At 43.5% G+C, this 26,322-nt stretch overlaps 1 protein-coding gene across 10 annotated transcripts in view; it reads right to left on the reverse strand.

Annotated features, from left to right (window-relative positions):
• The window catches only part of LOC101678365 (zinc finger protein 470), a 64,478-nt gene that overhangs the window by 9,628 nt on the left and 28,528 nt on the right, over positions 1–26,322 (reverse strand). For 5 of the 10 annotated variants that reach the window (XM_045076862.1, XM_045076861.1, XM_045076860.1 and 2 more), the window contains 3 exons: positions 20,570–20,696; positions 20,306–20,401; positions 16,311–18,214 (listed from right to left, as the gene is read on the reverse strand). In XM_045076862.1, the coding sequence (XP_044932797.1) occupies positions 16,341–18,214; positions 20,306–20,401; positions 20,570–20,603 (2,004 nt within the window). In that variant the 5' untranslated portion in view covers positions 20,604–20,696 and the 3' untranslated portion in view covers positions 16,311–16,340. The other 5 variants (XM_045076864.1, XM_045076866.1, XM_045076863.1 and 2 more) reach the window with 5 other exon arrangements.

Consider the following 26,322-nt stretch of genomic DNA (forward strand, 5'->3'; position numbering starts at 1 on the left):
GGCTCTGCCGACACCCTGACCGTGGGGACTTCATCCTCCAGGACTGTAAGAAGACAGGTCTCCGCTGTTAGCCCCCCAGCCTGTGCCGCTTTGTCATGGCAGCACTAGCAGGCCAGTGCCTCCGTCCTGCTCACCACAATATCCCCAGGCTTCCTACAATGCCTGGCGTCCGGCCGGCGTGCGGCAAACAGCTCCCGAGTGAGTAAATGTATCTATGAGAAGGAGGGCATGAGAATTAGGGTAATCCCCATCTGCTGCTCAGAACAGCACATCCATACAGCAGGTGCTTGACAACCATCAGCTACTGTCACTGCCTCCCACAGGTCGTTGGGTCCCTCCAGTGAGCTGAGCACCACTCCTAACCTGGGCCCTGAACCACAGCCCTTCCTCCCTGGGAGACCTCATCTGCTGGCCAGTTCTCTCACTGTCCCCAGCACCTGCCCAGTGCCCTGGGCTCATGCTGGCCTCGCCATTGCAGGGGCCACCATCCCCCGATGCAGAAGCAGCATGCAGCAGTGGTTAAGGGTTTTGACTTGGGAGGCCGGTAGGCTGCAGTGCAATCCTGGCTCTGTCCCTCTTAGGCTGAGTTTCCTTGGGCTACTCTCTCAACCTTTCTGAGACTCATTTGTTCTGTGGGCTTCATAACAACAATCACCCCCTACGGTTGTCCTGGGTGTTAAGCAAGGTAAGGATGTGTGCTTCCAGCCCCGTGCCTGGTATGGCTGGAGTAAGCGCTTGACAGACGCCAGCTTTTGCTATCATCAGTTGATTAATTTTGCTATTTCATATGTATCTTATATATACTTTTTATTATTAATAACAATTATTGATACAGAATATTATTTAATTCTCTGACCTAATACATCCTTTGACCAGTCCTGTTAATAATTCCTTCTTTTAAAAAAACCCACTTTATTGAGGCCTGGGTGCCATACAAAAAGCCATGAACATTAATGAATACAATTTGCTAAGTTTGGAAAGCATACACTCATGTAATCACCACCACGATCAAGGCCATAAACTCATCCATCACTTCAAGTTTCCTCCTGCCCCCTTTTAAAATTTATTTTAATTTTTTTATATGCTAATTCCTTCAGAAAGTCTACCCTAAACACGTTCCATCTCAGCTCACCCAATGAGTCAACTATTTGCTGAGCAGGTCCCACACATCAAGCCTGGGCTGGGGGTGTACAAAAGTGCCCCAGAACCACACGGCCAATCTCGGGAAGTCTCAGAGCCCATGCCTTGCCCAAGCATGCTGGGAGGGCAGACAGCAGGTGGTCAGGGAGACCTCCCGCAGACATGAAGCTTAACCCCAAATGCACCTGAGCCCTCCGAGTCCTCCTAAATAATGCAGGGAAAAGAACAAACAGACACAACCAGCACCGACAAGGTACAAGCGGAGACAGCTCGGGGCAGCTGCTCTGGAAGAGGTCGATGGCCGCTTCGACGGTTAAGTAGTCATTGTGGGAGCCAGCAATCCCTCTCCTGAGTGTGTGCCCGAGAGAAGCAAAGACACGGGTTCACACGAAAAACCTGCCCTGTCCACTGCACCGCTGTTAACAATGACCAGAAAGTGAGTGAGCGAGCGTGCTCTCCCTGCGCCACCGCGAAAGCCCTCGCACAGGTGACCGCAAGGCGGGGCCCCACCACCACCGCACTGAACGCAGACACAAACGAGCACGTGGCCGGCGGTTCCACTCCGTGAAACGTCCTGATATGAAAACTCACAGAGACAGGAAGTAGATCAGGGGTTACCCGAACAAAGGGCAGCAAGTGCTACCGGACACACATTTCCGGTCTGCGGGTGAGGACGTTCTGCAATTGCCCGGGGTGGCCGCAGCACAGCCCTGTGGTCAGATGAGATCAGGCAGGCGGGGTGCGTCCCAATAAAGGAGTTACATAAACATCATGACAAACCGACACTCACAGACAACAGAATTGACACGTTCATGCAGCAAATTAAAGTTCAGGTAGATACACAAAAGATTCAGAAGTTTGTGATTATCACCTAAATGATAAATGGAAAAAGGGAAGAAAATACAGGTCATGTATGACCTGTGAACAGAGAGACCTTTAAAGACAACAGATGTTGGGGCGCCTGGGTGACTCAGTGGGTTAAGCCTCTGCCTTCGGCTCGGGTCATGATCCCAGAGTCCTGGGATCAAGCCCCACATTGGGCTCTCTGCTCAGCAGGGAGCCTGCCTCCCCACCTCTCTCTGCCTGCCTCTCTGCCTACTTGTGATCTGTCTGTCAAATAAATAAAATCTTAAAAAAAAAAAATAATAAAGACAACGGATGATACCACAGAAGGAGAGGCAAATTTGGTTTTAAAAATCTGAAATGTGGAGCCTGGGTGGCTCGGTGGGTTAAGCCTCTGCCTTCGGCTCGGGTCATGATCCCAGCATCCTGGGATGGAGCCCCACATTGGGGTTCCTGCTCAGCCTGCTTCTCCCTCTCCCACTGCCCCTGCTTGTGTTCCCTCTCTCGCTGTGTCTCTTGTTAGGGCCAATTTAATGTTAAAACCTGTTTAACCATTAGGGCCTGCTTAGTCAGCATGACTCCATATTGCCTAGGTAGCCATATTACTGTTTATATCCACAGACTTCATTCCGGGAATAAATACCCCAGTAGTTCCTAGCATTGGTTCTGGGTATTGATTCTGGGAGTAAACGCCTTAACAATAGAAGCTACGTACCTTGGGTCTGCGGTTACGCCCTATAAAACCAGCCTGTGAGATCGGGATGGAGTCGCTCTCTTCGGAGGCGGCCCTGGCCGGTCAGTCTGACTTCTAATGCTTGGCATAGAATAAAACTTTGCAAAACTTTCACTTTGTCTCAGTCCCATTCCTTTGATACCAGACCCCAACATCTCTCTCTGTCAAATAAATAAATAAAATCTTTAAAAACATAAATTAAATAAATAAAAATCTGAAATGCTTTTGTATTTTAAAAATATAGAATAAAAGAAGAAACAAAGAGCAAGCCTGGGAAGAATAGCTGCCACATCTACTTACATACACACGTGTGCATGCTTAAAATTTCCAAAATACTGAGAATCCTGTAGACAGATAATCTACCCACCTGCAGAAATGGCTAACAAACATTTGCTGAAAATAAACCCGGACCAATACCACAGACAACGCTACTCAGAAAGAGATAGCATGACACCATTTGTCACCCATCACGCTCAAGGTCAACACCGTGTGTCATTTATATGCCAAGTGCAGAAGAAATTCTGACAACAGTAAACGCAAACCTCCCTCCAGCCTGGCAGGAACACACACACCGCCACCACCTGTCGGGAAAGTGCTACGTGCCTCATGGAAGGCTTCAGAAACATCCAACCCAGGATTCCTCCTCAGGGAAGCACACCTAAGAAATCATATGAAACGCACGGAAAGACTTATGCACCAGCCATGTCCCTCCTGATACTGTTCATAATCACGAGTAACAGGAAACAAATAAATGTCCCATGAAAGAACCACGAAGGAAACCAGCTACAGCCCTTAGGTAAAATTTGTATGTAGCCATTAAAATGGATGTTACGGAGAGCTTTTAACTACACAGAGAAATGTTTAGGATGAAATATTCCACAACAACAAAAAAACAGGATATAAAAACTGTGATTCTGGTTTTTGCAAAGCATGTATCCAGGGAAAGAAAGACACACAAACACCAAACAGTGGTTATCTCCTGCAGTAAGATCACACAGGTCATTCCGATTCTCTTTGCTATGTTCTTCTGTATTTTTCTAAGCTCTTTATAATGATCGTGTATTTCCTTACCTGCCAGGAATCTTCTTTTATGATAGGCTATTTATAGCATTGAAAAACTTATTTAGAAAAAAAAAAAAAGAAAAACTTATTTTTTAGGGGCGCGTGGGTGGCTCAATGGATTAAAGCCTCTGCCTTCAGCTCAGGTTGTAGTCTCAGGGTCCTCTGCCTTCAGCTCAGGTCGTAGTCTCAGGGTCCTGGGATTGAGCCCTGCATCAGGCTATCTGCTCACTGGGGAGCCAGTTTCCCTTTCTCTCTCTCTGCCTACTTGTGATCTCTCTCTCTGTGTCAAAAATTAAAAAATAAAAAATAAAATAAATTATTTTTTTTAAGTCAAACTAGTGATGTTTGAAAGTTTATGAAGTTTCAAAATAAGAGAAATCCTTATTAATTAAAAGTTGAATGGGGGAAAAAAATCTCAATATTAAAATGATAGGGCCACCTGGGTGGCTCAGTCATTAAGTGTCTGCCTTGGCTCAGGTCATGATCCCAGGGTCCTGGGATGGAGTTCCGCATCAGGCTCCCTGCTCAGGGGGAAGCCTGCTCAAGTTTCTGAGAACAAAAATAGAAGGAGAGGGGCACCGGGGTGGCTCAGTGGGTTAAAGCCTCTGCCTTCGGCTCAGGTCATGATCCCAGGTCCTGGGATTGAGTCCCGCATCAGGCTCTCTGCTCGCAAGGAGCCTGTTTCCCTCCCTCTCTCTGCCTGCCTCTCTGCCTACTTGCTATCTCTGTCAAATAAATAAATAAAATCTTTAAATAATAATAATAATAATAATAATCAGGGAAGGAAGAAAATAAATGAATACCCAAATATCCATATGGCCTATATATGGGGAAAGGGACTTTGAGTGAATTATACTGTCTTACTTACAGTTTACTGTGTTTTCTCAGTTTTCTAGGAATATCCATATTATTTTTTTATTATGAAATATTTCTGGCACAAAAGGAAATTTAGAGAAAAATACAACAAGCAACCATACATGTGCCACCCATTAAAGCATAAGCCTACCAGCGAGAGCCACAGACGCCCAGCTGCCCTACCCCAGGGCGGCGTCCTCTCTCTCCAGAGGTAACCGCTGTCCGAAGTGTGCAGGCCCGTTCCAGCCTGTGTTTTGGACTTTCACCACGTGTGTGGGTGTTCGTAAGCAACATTCATGAGTCTGGTCCAGTGTGCGGCCCAAGTCCCTCTGTAGGGGCCTTTTCCACACTTGATGTGGTGTGTTTAACTGCCACTTCTCAGGGGACCATTTGTCTCCTGAAAGCCCCGAGGAGAAAGCCAGTCCCTCCCAGCTGCCCTGTCCCTCTCGGCTGGCTGAAGCCAGTGTCAGGGGCAGGCAAGGGGTTGCTGGGCCCGGAAAGGGCAGAGCAGAGGAGGGCAGCACCCCTGCATGCAACCCACCCCCCGCAGGGCAGACACAGGCCCCTGCAGACTGTGCTGAGCACGTGAGCTCCACAGGGGTGTTGGGAGCAACAGGGTCATCCTGGGCAGGAGTCCTGCCCTTTAAGCTTGAGCCTCCGGAATGGAGTGTGAGAGCGTGACAGGACTTACCAGGGCCTCGTCAGTCAGCAGCTGTGTGGCCATCCTTCCAGTGCCCAGGGTGATAGGAATGGGCAGACTGTGGTTAGGAGAGAGCAAGAGAGAGAGAGGGCACAGTGAGAAACCAGGCCTGGCAGATGGGACAGATAGACACATACCTACCATGAGACAGGCAAGGAGGGATACACACACATACACACACACGTTAATAACAAACACTAAGCTCTGTGCAAGGCCATGGACAGAAATCTCTCCTTTAATTCCTCTTAATGACCCACAAAGTAAGTCCTACTTCTACCCATCCCATTTCACAGATGAGAAAACTGAAGCCCAGGGATAAGTCACTGGCCCAAGATGACACAGCTGGGGAATGGAGGTGGGCCGAGTATGTCCAGCTCTACGTGCTTGATGCCTCTCAAAAGCACCCCCAGACACCCTCACACCCCCACACTCATTCCCACAGCTGCTGGGAGCAATAGGACCCTCTGCCTTCTCCCAGCCACCTGCTCAGGCCCCCTCCCCAGGTTGGAGTGCTGGTCTGAGGCGCCACTCCCCACCGCAGCAGGCAATTCCCCATGTCTCCTGGGGGTATCTGTGGGGTTCAGCTAACACACACAGAAGGAACCTGGAGCACAAACTCAACACAGAGCTGCCATCATTACTGTTGCTGGTCGAGTATGTTCCAAGAGTAAAATGCAGTCAGCTTTGTTCTGAAGTCTCCTTTCTTATGGCAAAGAATACCCTTTTAAACTAAGTTGATTTAGGGGCACCTAAGTGGCGAAGTCGATAGAGCGTCCAACCCTTGCTTTGGCTCAAGTCGTGATCTCCAGGGTCCTGGGATCAAGCTCCCGTAGGGCTCCACACTCAGCATGGAGTCGGCTTAAGACATTTTCACCCTCTCCCTCTTCCCCTTCCACTTGTGCTTGTGTGCTCTCTCTAAATAAATAAGATCTTTAAAAAAATAAACTAAGTTGATATAATAAATAAATTTAAAAACCAGTGAGCCAATTTAAATAAAAGCAAAGTAAAACACTAGACAGGTGGCATAGGTTAGCACAAATTCTTAGTTTAGGACATGCTAGTGCAGTCCTGGCTCCACAGTGACCTGCCAGGACTTTGCATGCCTCCCATGATGAGGAGCTCACTACCCGAGTCACCAATATCTCTGACTGGAAACAAATTTTCCTTCTGCCATTAAGCCAAAATACACCTCCCTAAACCTCCCTCAGGATCACTTGTAAAAATGCAGTCTTCTATACAAAAGCCCTTCAGCTACTGTGCCATTTCTCAAAATGTCAGAAATCACCAGAAAAGCTTATTATTATTCAGAATACACATCCCTAGGTTTCTGCCTAGACCTGGTGCATCAAACCTGCTGGGATGTGGACCAAGAATTATTGATTTCCAAATGAGTTTCTTAAAGTGTAAGAACCACGAAGACAAAGAAGGGTCTCTTTGAGCTCAAAGGGTCCCCCACTTTTACAAGCAGAAAGTTGCAATTTTAACTCGCACATAAGGACAGGTTGGCAGAAATCTTTAGAACACTACTTCTCGGCCAGAGGGTGATTTTGGCCCCGGGAGACATTTGGCAATGTCTGGAGACATTCTGTAAGTGCCACAACTTGCGGGAGGCGCAGCTCTGGGCATTTGGTGGGTGGAGACCAAGCAATGCTGCTCAGTACTGCCAAGTACGCCGAGTCCACAAGGCGGCCCCACAGCAAAGACTGCCAACAGAGCGAGGCCAAGGAGCTCCAGTATCCACTGCAAACGCATGGGCTCAGGTCTCTTACCACTTCCCATCCACAGATTCCACAGAACCATGTCTGGCCTGCAGCAAGCCCTCAGTAAAAATGTCCTTCAGCTAAAAAACCCTCCTGTGGTCTCCCACAGCATTAGAAATCACCCAGGCTTCCCAGCTGCCCACGCGGCCCTTATGGTCTGCACCTGCTGGCCGTCACCCTCCCAGTCTGCTCTCCTCTCCAACACTTGGCCCCAGGCACACTGGCCTTCACATCTACTGCTCCCTCTTCCCTAGCCATGGGAAGAACTAGCGCCTTCTCACAGTCAGCTTAAGCATCACCTCCTTGGAGAAGTAAATCCCCCACCCCCAAGCCCCTGAGCTCAAGCGGCAACACCCCTACCCCTTCCACCATCTTCCCATAGCACACATGATTATCAGCAACTGTCTTTTTAAAGAGTCGTTCTCGGGGCGCCTGGGTGGCTCAGTGGGTTAAGCCTCTACCTTCTTCTCAGGTCATGATCTCAAGGTCCTGGGATCTAGCCCCACGTTGTGCCAGATTCTCTGCTCAGCGGGGAGCCTGCTTCCCTCTCTCTGCCTGCCTCTCTGCCTACTTGTGATCTCTCTGTCACATAAATAAAATCTTTAAAAAAATAAAATAAAGAGTTGTTCTCGAGTTCCTTGTCTGTCCTCCCTCCACCAGAAGGCAACTCATCAGGAAGCAGAGATGATCACGGCATCCAGGACGATGTGTGGCACACAAGAGGCACCCGAACACAGAGGGAAAGAACAGGTGAGCAAACTTCTAGAGCTGGCAAAGACACAAAGAAATGGGCCTTCTCCACACAGCAGAAGGAATGGGAGTCTCTCACCTTTCCAGAAAGCCAGCTGGCAACATAAGAACCCCATAACCCAGCAGCCCTGTCTGAGACTCTGCCACAGCAATAAAAGCTCTGTGTAAAAGGTTACAGCACAAAAAAGCCATATTTACTGTAGAACTATTCCTGGAGGCAAAAGGCCAACCAACCCACAAAAAGTCCAGAAATAAAATAAAAAGTACCCATCAATAAGGGAGAGGCCATATTATGAAGGATCAGGTCTTCTCTACAAAGGAGGAGTAGTTCTGCGTCTACTCACATCCGTAATGTCACTAAGTGAGAAACACAAATTAGAGGATAGTTTTACACCTGACTTTAAGCTCTCTGCATAAAGACAAACCAGCATGTGGAGGGCAGGGGTTGCTTCTGTGCAGCATTTCTGAGCCTGGAAAAGACCATGGAATGATGGACACCAGGTGGTGCCTTGAGGGGACAAAGTAGGAATGAGAAGGAGGTGTTATTCATTGTTTTCCTTCATATTCTTTGTTTCGCTGGATGCAGTAATTTCCTATCACTGTTGTAATGTTTGAAAAAATATTTAACTTTTCAAAAGGTATTCTTTCCGACTGGCAGACTCTGCCTCCTATCCCTGCACTGTGAAGTCAACAACACCAGCTCTTTGGCTGGACACAAACAGAACCAGAGCCAACTTATCCATGAGGTATAGTGAGCCGGGCGCCCCTAATATCAAAAAGGATGAATGTAATCCAACCCAGAATATATAAATCCTTATAGCCGTGGAATCACAAACTGTAATTTTAATAACAAATTTATTTTGAGAAAGGAGTCCATGAATTCAGAGTGGCCCTGTAAGGTGACACGTGCACAGGGCTGGTGACTATTGGACAGAGTGTGGTCTGAGAACTGTGCTGTTGCAAAGCCAGTGGCTCCCTCCTTCCTCCTCTTCCTCTGAGGTTTCTGCTATTTCCTTCCTTCCATTGTTTCTAGTGGAGAATCCCATGGGGGAAAAATCCTGGAACTTTGTCTCCAACGAGTTGAAAGGATTAAAGAATTTCCCATTTGTCTGGTGGCTAAGCATGGGGGCTCTGGACCCCAGATGCCTGGGTCTTCTTAGTCTCTAAGCTGGGTGACTTGGTCTCTGAGCTGTTTCCCCATCTGTAAAATGGGGGTGGTCAGGGCTGCAACCTCAGAGCTCCTGGAAGGCCTCTAAAAGGGGTAGTCCCGGAAAGTGCCTAGAGCAGCACTCTCAGTGCCCAGTACACATTCTCTGAACAAATACACCCCTGGTCAGAATGGGGTACGGGCACTACTCCCCTCGAGAAGGCCCTTTGAGCAGAGGCGGGACAGGAAGGAGTACGCCCCCTCGGCCCCACTTGCCACCGCCCACACTCTAGGGCCATGGGCTCCCGCCCCTCCAGAGCCTTCTATAGGACCCACAAGTCTTCGGGGGCCCCAGGCTGGGCCCACTTGTGCAGCCACAGCCGGCCCTCCACACGCGCGACGGCGAGGGCACACCCGGACGCACTCACACCCGGCGACAGACACTGACGGACACAGGGGGACAGGTGGGCCTCGTAGGGCCACACCCCACACCCAGACACAGGGGCCAGAGGCCGGGACCCGCACAGCTGCGCCCCGGGGCGGCGCCCTCACACACACACACACTCGGCCACGCTACCCAAACAGACGCTCGCACGGACGTGGGGAGTCCGGCCCCGGGCTCAGGGGCGCACCCCGAGACGCTGAGACCGGCGGGCGCGTAGGACGCCGCCCCGCCCCACACTGACTCCACACGGGCCCGACCGAACGGCCCGGGCACACGCGGTCGGGCACACACAGACGCCTCCTTTCCGACCCCAGCCGCGTCCCCACAGCCCGCAAACCCTCCTCCGCCCCTCCGCGCACGCAGTCCGCACGCCCTCACCTGGGCCCGCACGCCCCATCCGCCGGGCGAGGGTCTGTCCGCGCGGGGGCACCCAGGTGGGAGACCCCGCCCCCTTTCCTTCCGCCCCGCCCCGTCCGCTGCAGGACTCACCCGCGCGCCTCTGCCAGGACAATGACCCGCGCCCGCGGGACCCGCCCGGCCGCACTGCGCCTGCGCTGTCGGAGGGACTACACTACCCAGAGGCCCGCGCGCCGCCGCCTCCGTTCGGGCCTCCGGCCGGGCGGAGCGGAGCGAAGCCGAGACCCGATCGCGCCCTCTCGTTTCCTGGAGGTCCCAGCCGCACCGCTACCAACAGGGCTGGGTGGTGGAGGGAAGGGGAGGGAGAGGGCGGGGCGAGAGCAAGGAGGGAAAGGGAGGAGGAAGAGAAGGGGAGTGGAGGGGAAAGGGAGGAGGGCGGGAGATGGAGTAGGGCCGGGAGGGGAAGGGGAGAGGGGGGAGGCCTAGGAAGGAGTGGGAGGGGGAAGAGAGGCGCCGGGGGAGGGAGGAAGGAGAAGGGAAGAGATGGGAGGAGGAGGGACCTGGAGGAGGGAGGAAGATCTGAGAAGGGGAGGAGAGGTGAGAGGAAAAGAAGGAACACGACCAGGACAGAAGGAGAGAACAAAGAAGGGTTGAGGAGGGAAGACGGGGGAAGAGGAGAAGGAACAGGGGAGAAGTGGGGAGGGAAAATTCCAGAAAAGGAGGGGTCATAGGGAGGGGCAGAGAAAACCCCTTTTTCTGTGCCATCCTGCAGCCAGGCCTTAAAGACAGCCAAGAAGGACAATACCGGACGGCTTTCTAGAACCTAATGATCACGCTGATTCTCCGCGACGCAAAGAAGCAATTGATCATAATAAAAAAATATTGACCCTTCTTACTAGATTTCCTAGGTGCTATCTTCTGTACTTGGCATTTTCTGATTTATGAACTCATTTAATCCTTAAAACCAAGCTACTTTTTTTTTTTTTTTTAAGATTTTCTTTATTTGAGAGAGCGCATGAGAGGGGAGGTCAGAGGAAGAAGCAGCCTCCCCATGGAGCTGGGAGCCCACGGGACTTGATCCCATGATTCCATCATCACGACCTGAATGGGAGGCAGTCGCTTAACCAACTGAGCCACCCAGTAGCCTACCAAGCTACTTTCTAGGTAAGGAAAGTGGTGCAGACAAGAGAGGTCTCAAAAGAGCAAAGGCGTTGTTGGGGGAGGAACCAGGCCTCCTGACCGAGTCCCTCTTATACCATAAACCTGGAATCTAGGTACAAAAGCATTTACTAAATGACTGACCACGGAAGAAAAAAAAAGCTAACCTCATGGTGACTCATGATTTCTTAATTGGGTATTTTATTTTGAGATAAAAGTAGAATCACACGCAGTTGCAAAAAATAAAATGGAAACCATACAGAAAGATCCCCTCTATCCTTCATCTGGCTGCTCCCAAAGGTGACATCTTGCAGTATCAAAATTAGGATACTGATGTGGATGTTGTTAAGATACAGAATATTTCCATCACCACTAGGTTCCCCCACGTGGCTCTTTCATAACCACACCCACTTTCCTTCCAGACCCCATCCTTTCTTAACCCCATCACTAACTTGTTCTCTATATCCATAATTTTGTTTACAACAGGCTTTTTTTCCCCATTAAGCATAATTCTTGAGATTTATCCAAACTGTTACACATATCAGTTTATTACTTTGTTGCCAGATTCTACCCCATGGTACTGACACCACAATTTGGGTATCACATCTGGGATATTTTCAGTTTGGGGATATCCCAGGTGTGTGGTTTTTTTTGTTGCTTGTTTTTTGTGGGGTTTTTTTGCCCTTTTCTTTCATTGTGGTAAAATCATGTATATTTTGGATATTAACCATTACCAGATACTTGGTTTGCAAATATTCTCCCATTCCATAGATTGCCCTCTCAGTGTTGTTTCCTTGTGACAGGTTTTGTGTAAACATAAATCTTTATTTCTCTGTGATAAATGCCCACGGGTCCAACTACTAGGTCATATAGTATTTGCATTTTTAGTTTTTCCTTGTTTAAACAAACTGCCACACTGTTTCGCAGAATAGCTGTACCATCTTACGTTCCTACCAGCAATTTAGGAGGTAAGAGAGGTTAGGACACAAACAGCACAGAGGGATGACCACATAAAGACACAGAGAGAAGGTGGCCACCTACAATCCAGGAGAGAGGGCTCAGAAGAAACCTACCTACCCACACCTCAATCTGGCCTCTACAGAACTGTGAGAACACACATTTCTGTGGTTAAGCGGTATTTCATTATGACACCCTCACAAACAAAGGCACCAAGGCAGGTGCCTGGTTCCTTCAACGCAGAGACACTACTGCTGCTGCTGCCCGTCTGTGTGTGGGAAGGGTGAATGGACCCAGGGGAGGGCAGCCTGGGAGGAACCGTGGGGGCTGCTGGCTGAGCCTGTTCCTTCCAGAGTTCCTGGATCAGGATCCATGACACCGGCCCACAGGCAGGAGTTTGGTGATGCTGCGGGCAGGTCTGTGGGTCCAGGTGCCATGCACCTCTGCCCATTCCTTAGGATGTTGTATGCATTCCTAGTTCACGAGTACTGGTTCCATGATGGGTTTCATTTTTGTTTGAATAATCCACAAATTACCCAGCCCAAAAAATGCAGGAGCAGATCAGAGCCAATTTGTCTGTTGGGGGATGCCCTGAGCATCACAGATGCCAGATAGGGGACATCCTACTTTCAGGTAGAGAGAGAGGATCTATTGTCAGACAGCATTACTAATATCGCAGGCTCTCAGTGCACGTGCCAGGTGTGAAGCTGGTTTTGAGGACACAAGGGATGGAGTGTGGCCACTCCACTCTATGGGTTGGCCTGGCATCACATTCATGAGGACTCTGTGCCATATGCCCTCTTAACCCTATGACTTCAACTAGCATAAGACATTTTCAACAATATCATACAAATATCCCTAGTTGCAATTTTTTGCCTTGATGGTGGAAGTTCAAGATCTGAGTTTTAAATTACCCAAAGCAATTAGATACCAGCATCATATACACTCTTTGGACTTAGCAGTCCTCTTCCTCTTTAAACTGCCATAATCCAGGATCCCTGACCTCCACTCATCTCAGGTGACTACAAATAATAATTTACTTCGATGTTTACCCCGTGCACACCATGAGCTCTCCACTTCCTTATGCTAGAAAAGAAACAGGACTCTTACTTGCGCCATCTCACTTAAAACCAATCCCTAATACCTCAAATTTTCCAAAGATTCTATAGCCTATCACCCAATCTTCATACCAAACTGTATTGGTTAAGTTGCTTTAATTACAAGCATATGCACGATATAGGTAAAAAATGAAGAACTGAAGAATAGTGGGTAGTTTGCAGAATTACAGCCTTAGAAAGCCCAAGAGCTAGAGTGACCCCAAAGATCTGTCATGAGAACACCAGCGTCATCCCTTTAGGGAGCTGCCATTAGATGACAAAGACCCAACCACCTTGCAAACTCCAGAGAGAATCTGATTAGCCAAGACCATCAGCGCCATATGGTACAGTATGGTCAGCTGCTCGAAGGAAAAGAAGAGATGGTGTCCTCGAAAGAAGGAATGGAAAACAGGGCAGAGAAAAACAGAAAAATACATATTTTAAGTTTTATTTCTGGTATTATGAGTTTATACTAGAATACAGATCTGGAAATGTTTTTCATTTAGCATAATACAACCATCCTTCTATGGCTATAGACACATTTATAGCTCTTTTTTCAACAGCTGCATGTAATTCTACTGAATGAATACACCATAATTAACTTATCCATTTACCCAGCCCCCGAATGGTTTCTACTGAGTTCACCATCAAAAATATTTTTGCCATTATACATTTACCTACATTTGTACACTTTGGTTTCTGAGTAATAATGATTAAAATGGTATATACACACAGAAATTTATATAACCAACAATGGAACTGTTTTTGACACAGTCACTAGATATAATCACTTTTCTATGATTTAAAATCAATCTTTTGGGGAAAAAAGTAGATATAACATCATTTTATTCTGCATTTCCTTGATTACTAGTGATAGTGGGTCATTTCCATTAGCTGTTTTTCATCTTCTTTGAACAGGCCATTAGCTTTGTCCATTTTTTCTACTGAATTGCTGGTGTTACTATTATTTATTTGTAATAATGCTCTGAATATCAGGGGTTATTATCCTTCATTATGTTGGTTTGCAAATATTTTCTTTCAATCTCGTATTTGTATATTTGACTTTGACTCTGATATTTTCCACATAAATGTTATCTTAATGTCAGCTCCTGGATTATGTGTGATACTTAAGAAGGCCCACCTCAAAATTATAGAAATAACATTTTTCTTGTACTCTAATATTGTACTTAGATCTTTCAGAGCTTCATTAGTGTACAAGGTACGTTCTTTCCATAGAGCTAAGTCCCAACACCATTTGATTAATCCATCTTCCTCTCACAGCAATGAAAAATCCTTTGTACCATACATAAGGGGAATCTAATAGGACCACCCAACTCCTAGCCTCTACCCAAGTCAAGAGAATCCCAAAGCTCCATTTTCTAGCACTCATGCCCTCTGGATGAGAGCCCCCCTCACATGGCCTTCTGTGCTGCCACAGGCAAGTCTGAAGAGAAAACCCAAAAGCACCAAGTAAGAGTACTCCTCCAGGGGTGCGGGTAGGCTTTTCTAGGTAATGAAATGTGGTAATGGTTGTACAAATCTGAACATACTAAGTCAATGAATCGTGCACTTTAAATGGATGAACTGTATGGGACATAAATTGTATCTCAATAAGGTTACAAAAACCAGATACAAGAAACAAGCAAACAAACAACCCTCCACTAGACCTGAAAATCACTACTGATAGTGTGAAGAGAACACTCATGATCCTTCTAAAACCATCAATTCTGTCTTTCTGCAACACCAAAAGTGTAATTATCTACCATAGGACTAACTTATACCCACTGTATCAAACAGTTTCTTCTAACTGCTTCTAATGCCCATATGTTCTGGGAACAGTAAGGCACTCCTTGCCATCACTCCCTAGCTCCCTCTCTCGGGAATTTCTCATCATGGTCATACTGCACACTTTTCACATAGTATGACTTTCAATTTTGTCTGTCTTCTCCTACTAGGTCTGTGAGGGCAAAAACTTGCATATTTTGCACTCTGTTCTATCCCCAGCACCCAAAACAGGGCCTGGAACATATTAGTAAATGCTCAGTTAATGTTAAGTGAGTATAGTAAGGCACGTAGCACTCACTCACTCACTATTATACTCACTATTATACCACCATCCTATATTCCATAGATGGTCAGAATCAGCTTGTCAACTTAAAAATATATTGGGATTTTTACTGGACTATTGATTAATTTACAGATTTAACACAAGGAGAAATATCTTTGCCAAAGTCTTTCTATTTTACAAAGAAGGTCTCGCTTCCTACTTTCTCGACCTTTTAAAATTTAAAAAGTAAGCTTAAGTTTTAACATCAAAATTCACAAGCTAAAAGCAACATATGTGCTTTTCTTCTGGTACCACTCTTGTCAGTCTCACAGAGTAAGATGGGCAGCTTTACTGTATTTATTTTATGCTCTGTAACAATTCAAACATCACAGGAACTGTCTGTGCTTTTCTAAAGGTGAAAGTGTTAAATTACTTTTTTCTGTTTATTTCATGGCTATTAATCTGTTTAAGTTTTCTTGCTTGCTGACTTTAGTTTGTTTTTAATACCTAGCTAGTCCTACATGCTACCAAATGCTTTTGTTCTAACAGGCCTAGTCTAACTGCTAAGCGCCGGGGAAAGTGAGTGTCCCTCATCAGCAGTGCTACAAACCCTTGTATTTATTCATTCAGAGTGGTAAGCCAACATGTTATCTTGTCCATCACAGACTCTTTCAATCCTGAATGTGTTCATTTTTCTACCTCCTAGGAATGCAGACAATCCTTTGTCTTCTCTAAAATGTATAGGCTTCTTAGCCTTGAACTACTAGATTTTACATGCATCTGAACATGACAGCAAGAAAACCTTTACCTTAATGGCACTAATTATATGTCAACGGTTATGTGCTAAGCCCTTTAGGTAGACCAACTTATTCTTAAAGACAAATGTTTTAAATGGGAAAGTAGCATCGATTTTTATTATTAAAAGATTAAGCTGGCTATAGTGCTAAAAATGCACTTGAGGGGAGCAAGAGGGATAATGGCTGTAACACTATGGTAAAAATAAAAATGAGATGGTTTCATCTTGGACTATGATGATAGGACATAGACTGGAAAAAAGTGGACAGACCCTAGAGGCAATCAAAAGATTAAATCTAGGGCGCCTGGGTGGCTCAGTGGTTAAGCTGCTGCCTTCGGCTCAGGTCATGATCTCAGGGTCCTGGGATCGAGCCCCGCATCAGGCTCTCTGCTCAGCAGGGAGCCTGCTTCCTCTCTCTCTGCCTGCCTCTCTGTCTACTGTGATTTCTCTCTGTCAAATAAATAAATAAAATCTTTAAAAAAAAAGATTAAATCTAGAGGACTTGGTGATATGGGGGTGAGGAGGAGGGAATAACTGAGGATGACTCTCCAGTATGAATTCGCTGATGATGCACAAGATGTACACTCTGCCTGAAGGCTTTCCCACATTCTTTACATTCATAGGGCCTTTCTCCAGTATGAATTCTCTTATGAAGTGTAAGATGGGCAATCTGGCTGAAGGCTTTGCTACATTCCTTACACTCATAAGGTTTTTCTCCTGTATGAATTCTTTGATGTAGTGTAAGAGATTTACGATGGCTAAAGGCTTTCCCACAAACATTACAGTCATAAGGCTTCTCGCCTGTATGACACCTCTGGTGACAAATCAGGGATGCCCTCTGTCGGAATGTCTTTCCACATTCAAGACATACATATGGTCTTTTCCCAGTATGGAGTTTCTGATGTTGAACAAGATAGGAGCCATCACTAAAGGCCTTCCCACATTCAATACATTCATACGGCTTCTCACCAGTGTGAACTCTCTGGTGTTGAACAAGGTGTGCAATCTGACTGAAAGCCTTACCACATTCCTTACATTCATAAGGTTTCTCTCCAGTGTGTATTTTCTGATGTTGTACAAGGTGCGCATTCTGGCTGAAAGTTTTGCTGCATTCCTTACATGCGTAAGGTTTCTCTCCAGTATGAATTCTCTGATGATGAGCAAGGTGTGTACTCTGCCGAAAAGCCTTCCCACATTCTTTACATTCGTAGGGTTTCTCCCCAGTATGAACTCTCTGATGAAGAGTAAGTGAGCCACGATGGCTAAAGGCCTTCTCACAGATATTACACTCATAAGGTTTCTCTCCGGTATGAATTCTCTGATGTACAGTCAGGGACGAGCCATGGCTAAAAGCCTTTCCACACACATGACATTTGTAAGGTCTCTCTCCAGTATGAATTCTCTTATGCTGAATAAGACCTATGTGATCAGTGAACGCCTTCCCACAATCAATGCAATCGAATGGTTTCTCTCCAGTATGGTAATACCGCCGATGACGTATAAGAGAAGCATTCTGCCTGAAAGCCTTCCCACAGTCAACACATTCATATGGTCTTTTTCCAGTGTGAATCCTTCGATGATGAGATAGGGATGAACAATCACTAAAAGCCTTCCCACATTCGATACATTCATAGGGTCTCTCTCCAGTATGAACTCTCTGATGTTGAGCAAGGTGTGCAAGCTGGCTGAAGGCCTTATTACACTGCTTACACTGATATGGTTTCTCTCCAGTATGAACTCTCTGATGTTGAATAAGATGAGCGTTCTGACTGAAGGCTTTCCCACATTCAGTACATTCAAAGGGTTTCTCTCCTGTATGTATTCTCTGATGTTGGGCGAGGTGAGCACTCTGGCTGAAGGCTTTCCCGCATTCAGTGCATTCATAGGGTTTCTCTCCAGTATGAATTCTTTGATGAAGAGTGAGTGTTGAGATTTTGCTAAAAGTTTTCTCACAGTCATTACATTTCAGAAGTTTCTTTTCTCTGTAGACTTGCTTGTGTTTTTTTACAAACAAATGTGTTTTTAAACTTTTACTATCGATCTCAAAATTATATATTCTCTCTTTGATGGGAAATACCTGCTTTAGATAAGATGATCTCTTCAGAGGAAAAACTGTCCCAGATTTGTTAAAGTGGTCTCTTCTCTCAATAAGGGCATCTGTATGAGTGACTGTCTCCTGACTGAAGTGTGTCTTCTGACTTACCAGCTCCCTCTTAAATAGGTCTTCACATTTCCAGTTTACCCCTAATGTAGGACATTTAAGGTCATAGCTTGGAAGTATTTCCATTACCATTGCCTGGGATAATTTTTCTTCATAAATGCCCCGGTTTGGTGATAATTCCTTGGTCATCCAAACATACTCCAAGTCTGAAAGATATTGAAAAAGCAAATGTCTCCTTTATTTAATGCTAGAAGAATAGAAACTTCCAAAATGAAACCGTGTGAATCAATTACTAAAGACCACAGAGGTCTTTGACAATTCTTACAGAAAGTTGGGCAATGCAACCATGCTTGTATTTCTAAAATAAACCCTCCTGGGCTCTGGCGTATTATTTCAAGATGATCTTTTATTCAAAATTATGTACCAATATTCATAATTGAAATCTGTATTTTCCTTTTTTGATGTTATTTTGGTAATATTCTGGCATCAAATGTTATGTTTTCTTCATAAACGTAATTTCTTAAAATTCTTTTTTAAATTCTCTGTCATGGAACATTTTAAATGATGTTGATATTTTTCCTTACAGGTTTTACAGAATTTATTTGTGAAACTATTGAGAGCTGTTGCTTCTGTTCTCGGGGAAAGCAGTTCTGAGATAACTTTCTACATTTCTTCTATGGTAACCAGTCTGGTTAAAATTTCTCTCTCTTCTGGTGTAGGTTACGGTAATTTATATTCTCCTAAAACATTACCCATCTCATCCAGGTTTTCAAATTCCTTATAGAAAACTGAGGAAAACAGATTCATATGATTCTTTTTTTTATATGATTCTTTTAAGTATTTATGCATCAATAGTTACTTAATATCATTTCTTTTCTTGTTTTCTCTCATTTGTTTATATATTTGACAATTTATGTATTTTATTGGTTTTCTAAAGAAGCACCAACTTGATTTTCATTATATCTACTATTTACTAGTTCATTTACTCCTACTTTTACCTCCAGTAGTGTAAGTCACTATACATAAGTTTAGTTTACCTTACACTCATTTTGTTCTTTCTAATATCCCAAGTTGGATGCTTATTTATTTTTTCTTATTTATTATTTATGAATATACACCATTAGGGCTACAAATGACCTACCCAAATCTTCTTGAACCTCTGAGAACTGGAAGCAGGAAAAAGCCATACTACAAGGTACAGAATAAACTGTAACCATCTCACCTGAGGCTTATTTCACTGTAACATATAATCTATAAACTCTTATCTAGCTTTCATACCAGAAAAACACCTATCAAGCAAGGCAGGGAAAAAAGTAAATAAATTTTAAAAAATTAACTGGGCCAAAAATCCCAATGAGTACAACAAAAGAGGGAAGATGTTGAACATAGAGAAAGGAGGTGAAGTTAGCTACCTAATTTATTCATGCTTTATGAGTATCAAATGATTATGTTTTAAATTTCAAATGGATCGATTTTAAAATACAGATTTACAAATATATAAAGACATAAAAGTAACAACTTCTAGGACTAAAACCCTTTTCATTTCAAGGAGTAGGATGGTGTAAAGGGGAAAAAAAAAACCAAACCCAGACATAAACAACAAAGCAAAAATAAGTAACAGAAACACCAAAGACAAAAATAATTAAAGGCAAAGGGAAGAGCATAGCTATAATAGTCATTAACCTGATAAGCTCACATTTTAAAGAAAACACTTAAACCAGTTTAAAAAACTAAACACATATTTGTCTAAAGAATTCAGAAATGTAGGGGTGCCTGGGTGTCTCAGTCAGTTAAGCAGCTGCCTTCAGCTCAGATCATGATCTGGGATCGAGTCCCACATCAAGCTCCCTGCTTAGCAGAGAGCCCGCTTCTCCCTCTCCCTCTGCCTGACTCTCTGCCTACTTGTGATATCTCTCTCTCTCTCTCTCTCTCTGTCAAATAAATAAATAAATAAATAAATATCTTTAAAAAAAAAAAAAAAGAATTCAGAAATGTTGAACATCAGAGATGATTATAACAATATGGTACTTGAGAACTAGTAAACATCACAGAACATAACAGAGCTCACAAACAGACTGTGGTGTCTGCAGGAAATCAGTAAAGGTAAAAGTGGTATGTCACACCAGTGGAGAAGATCCACTTAAAACAGTGTTAGAATAAAAAGTTTCAATTTGAGAGGGATTTTTAAGAGGGGTTTTCCCACAAGTATCAGAGAAGAAATATCTTTTTTTTTTTTTAAAGAAAAAACAAAAGAAACCTCTTGAGAATAGTTCCCCAACTCTAATTATCTGCCTTACCTGAGCAGAAGCCTCTTGTCATCTCTCCTTCCATCATCCACGGCTCTCTACCTTGCTCCAGTAAGGAGATTACGTCTGGTTTAGAAAGGCAAAGACCTGCACAGAAGGAAAGATAAGAAAATTGGCTATGTTGTGGAGACTGCAGAGTTATGACCAGTCCAAAAGGTACTGAGAGAAAAGGGATATTAGAGAGAAATGCTGATAAAGGCATAAAAGACTACAGAGGTGGAAAGACTCCAATGTGGAAGAGGAGGACACTCTTACCCAATGAAAGCAGGTTCGTGTAGTTCTCTAGCATCACTTTCTTGTATAAAGTCCTTTGGGCAAGATTCAGCCATTCCCATTCATCTTGGGAGAAGTCTATGGCCACATCCGTGAAAGTCACTGAATCCTGAAATGACACAAAAATAACCTTGCTTAGTGCTCGTGCCATTACTTAGCTAGCTCTACGGGTCAAGGGCAATGCTGTTCATGCTACACGGGAAACAAAAACCCAACATTCTGCATATATAATTACACCAGGGTCCAAACCAGTTAGCTACTGGACAACTTTTCTGTCTAGTTATATTAGCTCTCTAAACATTCACGATTTTATAGTGGTGAGAAGAGACTGTCATATGGATAAATGTTGACTGCAATTAAGACAGAACATCAAGTACTAAATTGCAGTTGACCCTTGAACAGCACAGGTTTGAACTTCACAAGTTCACTGACATGTAAGTTTTTTTCAATCAGTAAGTACAGTACTGTGTTATTTTCTCTTCCATATGACTTTAACAATTTATTTCTCTAGCCTAATTTTTTAAAGAATGTAACATGTAATACACACAGCATACAAAATGTATACTGATCAACTGTTTATATTATCAATAAGGCTTCCAGTTAACGGTAGGCTCTTAGGAGTCATGTCTGGCGTGAACAAAGTTATATGTAGATTTTCTATGCAGAGATCAAAGTCAACCCCTATGTTGTTCAAAGATCAACTGTATTTATCTATGTTAGAAGCTAGATCACCTTTCTACATGGAGAAATTAAAGAGTTCTGGTACTGGGGGGGTAAAGCTTCAAGGAAGGATGTTGACCTGATGAACATGACTTCAACCTCCACAATACAGTCTAAGAAATCTTAGTGTTCTGAGATGTTAAGAGGTATGTCTAAAAAATGAAAGAGAAAAATGCCTAGCAATATTGTTTCCTTTTGACATAAAAGTATGTTTGCATTAGGAAAACACTCTGATGAGAAGTATCCAAAGAGATCATATGAGATGAGCACAACCTGTTTTGCTACATGGGCTGAATTTCCTAACCAATCAGCAAATGATACTGGTCACCCATTCTGTGGTTCCTGACAGACTTTCCAGTTCTTACTTTGTGATTTCACTTACATCAACATTTAAGAATGAGTTCTGAATAATTACCAATTGTGAATAAAACCAGACAAAAAGGTCAGATTATTTCAAAGAATTCAGGCTCTGGCATAGACTAGCCAGACAATCTTGTGAAATTAATTAACTGCATGTGCCTCGGTTTTCCCACATGAAAAATGGGAATTATTTTGGTAGCTACCTCACAGCTGCATTGTGAGAATTTAATGGGGTAACAGTCACAGTTGAGCTAAGTGCTCAAGAATTGTTACCTAAGATAATAATGAAGGAGGGATAGGAAAGGAGTAGAAGGAGGAGGTGGCCAAGAACAGGGGAAAACATTTGGTTTAATATTTCAACAAGTTTTACTTGTGTTTTATCTAATTTCAATATACTGTGTTAGTTAAGAACATGGTCCCTGAAGCCAGACTGTATTCAAATCCTGTTCTGTTCAGTAAGGTGAAGATATTAGTTCTGCTTTTAATATTTGAAGATCTTTTAAATAAGTCAGAAGAACAGTGTATTGTATTTCATATATATATTTACCATTTTTTTTTTTTAGATTTTTATTTATTTGACAGACAGAGATCACAAGGAGGCAGAGAGGCAGGCAGAGAGAGAGGAAGGGAAGCAGGCTCTCTGCCAAACAGAGAGCCCGATGCGGGGCTCCATCCCAGGACCCTGGGATCATGACCTGAGCCAAAGGCAGAGGCTTTAACCCACTGAGCCACCCAGGCGCCCCATATATTACCATTTCTGTTGTACTTTCTCATTCCTGATGTTCCAGTTCCCTTCTTATAATTTCGATCTGAAGAACCTCCTTTTGCAATTCTTTGAGAAATCTGTCAATGAATTTTCTTACTTTTCCTTCATATAAGAAACTATTTCACCTTCAATTCTGAAGGCTATTTTTGCAGGACAGATAATGCTGGGTTGACAGTTCTTTCCTCTGAGTACTTTTTTTTTTTTTAAAGATTTTATTTATTTGACAAGGAGACAGATACGGAGAGAGGGAACACAAGCAGGGGGAGAGAGAGAGGGAGAAGCAGGCCTCCCGCTGAGCAGGGAGCCCAATGAGGAGCCCGATCACAGGACCCTAGAATCATGACCTAAGACAAAGGCAGATGCTTAACCAACTAAGCAACCCTGGCTCCCCTCCTCTGAGTACTTTTTAAGCTGTTCTACTTCCTTTGACTGCCATGATTTCTGATGGGAAATCCATAGAACTGAAATCGCTGCTGCCCTATATATTATGCATCACTTTTCTCTGGCTGCTTTCCAGGTTTTCCCTTGTCTTCAGTTTTCAGCAGTCTGACTACGAAGCTCTCAAGCAAGGGGTTGGTTTGTTTGTTTATCATGCTGGAGTTTGCTGGGCTTCATGAATCTAAAAGTTATGTCTTTCACTAAAGTTGGCAATTTTTCAGCCATTATTTCTTCAAATATTTTTTCTACACTTCACTTCTTTTTGGGACTTCAATGATACAAATGTTAAACATTCTGGTGTTGACCCACAGGGCCCTGAGACTCTCTTCAGTCTTTTATCTATTTTCAGATTAGATAGTTTCTATTTAGTTTCAAGTTCACTAAGTCCACTGTCATCTCCATAATGCCACTAAGCCCATACAGTGAGCTTATTTTGGTAATTCTATTTTTCATTTCCTATTGATATTTTCTGTTTCTTTGCTGACACAATCTATTCGCTTTAAGAGTTTTTACTTGTTGGAGCATTTTTATAATAACTGCTTTAAAATCTTTATCAGATAATTCCACCATTGGTGTCACATCAATGTTAGTATCTGGTGATTATCTTTTCTCCTGTGAATTGAAATTTCCCTAGATTTTCATCAGCTGAGTAATTTTAGGTAGTATCCTTGACATTTTGGATGTTATGAGACTCTATGTCTTGTTTAAATTATATTTATATAAAGAATATTGATAACTTTATTCACACTCCATTTCCAAAGCCTATAAAGTGATGTGCACGTCTGTCTCACTGGTGTAGTACTAGGTGGCCAGCCATCTAATTTGGAGTTCACTTCTCACAGACAATGGCATGCTTTTCAGGGCCAGATACATGCATGAGCAACTTAGAGTGAGCCCAGGAGTTCATAAACAACTTTATATGGTTGATTTCCAAAGCTCCCCCTTCTCTGTGGTCTGTCCAGTGTTTTCTACTTCCTAGGCGTTCCCCTTTTCAGTCTTCTGACCAGATGACTGGGGCTTATTTATTCCACTTATTTATTCCGCTTATTTATTCCACTCTACTGGGCAACTACGCTGACTATATCCACCCATGGGACCGAGAAAGGAAAGAACATAAGCAAGGAAAAAGAAAAAGAAAAAGAAAAAAGAAAAAAAAAAAGCAGTAAAAGCTTCTTCAATCACAGAGAAAATTTCTTATCCTTCGGAATTTTAGACTTCTGCAGACCCCACTGCTAGTCTCAGGGCACGAGAAAACAGAGAACTTTTCTTGCATGGTAGTTTTCCATCCACCCTCTCCAAGCAATGGACCCCCTTCCTACTTCTTGAGCCTGAACTAGGTTTTCTCCTGCAATTCTTTTTATCCATGCCAAAACCCCCTTCTGGGTTTTGTGCTTTGTTGAATCCATGCTAGGAGATACTGGGAGGGGAAAAAAAGGTAATCACATTGCACTTTGGGTTTCTTCCCCAATCAGCCTGCTACTATTTACATCTTTTTTTTTTAAGATTTTATTTATTTGACAGAAAGAGAGACAACAAGAGAGGGAATAAAAGCAGGGGCTATGGGAGAGGGAGAAGCAGGCTTCCTGCAGAGCAAAGAGCCTGAAGTGGGACTCAATCCCAGGACCCTAGAATCATGACCTGAGATGAAGGCAGACGCTTAAGGACTGAGCCACACAGGCGCCCATACTATTTACTTTTTAAAGCCCCAAATCGCGCTCCATGCATGCTGTTCTGGTTCTATAGCAACTTTCAGTGGAAAAGACAGGGTAAACTGGGCTTAGTCCTTCTTACCCAGAACAAGGACTCTCCCAAATTCAGTGTAAATTATTATTAGTTTTAAAATTAAAATCCCATTGGATATAAAAAGCCTCCTGATGTTTAGGGCTTCTTGTGCATCAAACATATTGTAGATTTTTCACATATATGTTACAGTGTGTATATACTGTGTGTATTTTATATACTGTATGAACAACTACTGGCACATAGGCAAACAGTAGCATATAAATCTAATGTTTATATAGTGCTTATTATGTGCCAGGTACTTTTCTAAATACTTAAAATACATCAATTCATTAATGCCCACAACAATGCTATAAATTAGGTACTGGTATTATTCCCATTTTTATGGTTAAGGAAACAGAAATTAAGGTGATTATTATCTAGTATATACTGGAGCTAGAATTTGTACCCAAGCAATCTGGTGCCACAGTCATGCTATTAATCTTTATGCCATACTTTGCCACTCTTAAAATATTTTCCTCACAAATAACAACACTGCTTACATCTAAAACGTTTAAATGCTTAGGAAACAAGTTCAATTGGTACTGCATTTTTAGTGGTATTATACCTGATCAGAAAAGGTGTTTTGCTATAAGTTGTTCAATGTGTCTTCTATATAAAATAAAGACAATTTTATTATCCTATTATTTTTTATTTGGTAAGTTTATTCATCAAATTTTATAATTTTTTATAATAAAATTTGCTGATGACACTCATTTAGCAGTTCACTTTAATTAGAACATGAATTATAATTCTTAAATTGGTCATAAAAATATTAAAATTAAAAATGTTCAGGGCGCCTGAGTGGCTCAGTTGTTAAGCACCTGCCTTTGGCTCAGGTCATGATTCCAGGATCCTGGGATCGAGTCCCACATCAGGCTCCCTGCTCAGCAGGAAGCCTGCTTCTCCCACTCCCACTTCCCCTGCTTGTGTTCCCTCTCTCGAATAAATAAAATCTTTTTTAAAAAATTAAATTAAATTAAAAATGTTCTGAAGTAAAGTGTGAGAAACTCTTAATCCACAACAATCGAAAAATTGAGAATTTAGTCCAAGAAAATTATCAGTGATGAGGGCAAAAATTCAACAACAAAGATGATCACTGCAATAATCTGTTAAATAATAAAACACTGGCAATAATTTAGCTTTGGAACAAGAGGCTGATTAAATAGATTATGGTATTCATCCTAGAAAGAAAAAGGATATACAGAACACTCCCTGGCATTTTAAGATGCTCATGGTTCCAAGCCAAGTGGGGAGGGGAAACCTTTGCATATTCTGGCCCAAATGCCAGACATCTCACCTATACCTGCAGATCTCTTCCTCTTTCTTCAAGATACAACTCAGGAATCACAGCTCCCAACCCCTCCTCCCTTCAACAGTGAGTATGATTATGTAGGCTACATGCCATTCAAGGGTCTCTCACCAAGGAAGCAAAATGGAACTAAAAATAAAGTAGATTTTCTCTTGCTAGATTATGGTGTGTCACAGAGCTTCATCACTCCCGAAGGAACACCTTTTCCTAACTTACCCAAAGGTACTCAGATGACCTGTGAATGGTCCTTCCCCATTACTCCTCAGCAAGTCTAGTTCTATAGCTACAGCACTGATCACACTGTATAAATAAATGTTTGCTGCCTTTTCATTTCTCCAACAGATTATAAGCTCTACGAAA

This window comes from Mustela putorius, unplaced genomic scaffold (genome assembly GCF_011764305.1).
Source record: "Mustela putorius furo isolate JIRA1106 unplaced genomic scaffold, ASM1176430v1.1 tig00000196_pilon_pilon_pilon, whole genome shotgun sequence".
In the NCBI taxonomy this organism is placed as follows: Eukaryota; Metazoa; Chordata; class Mammalia; order Carnivora; family Mustelidae; genus Mustela; species Mustela putorius.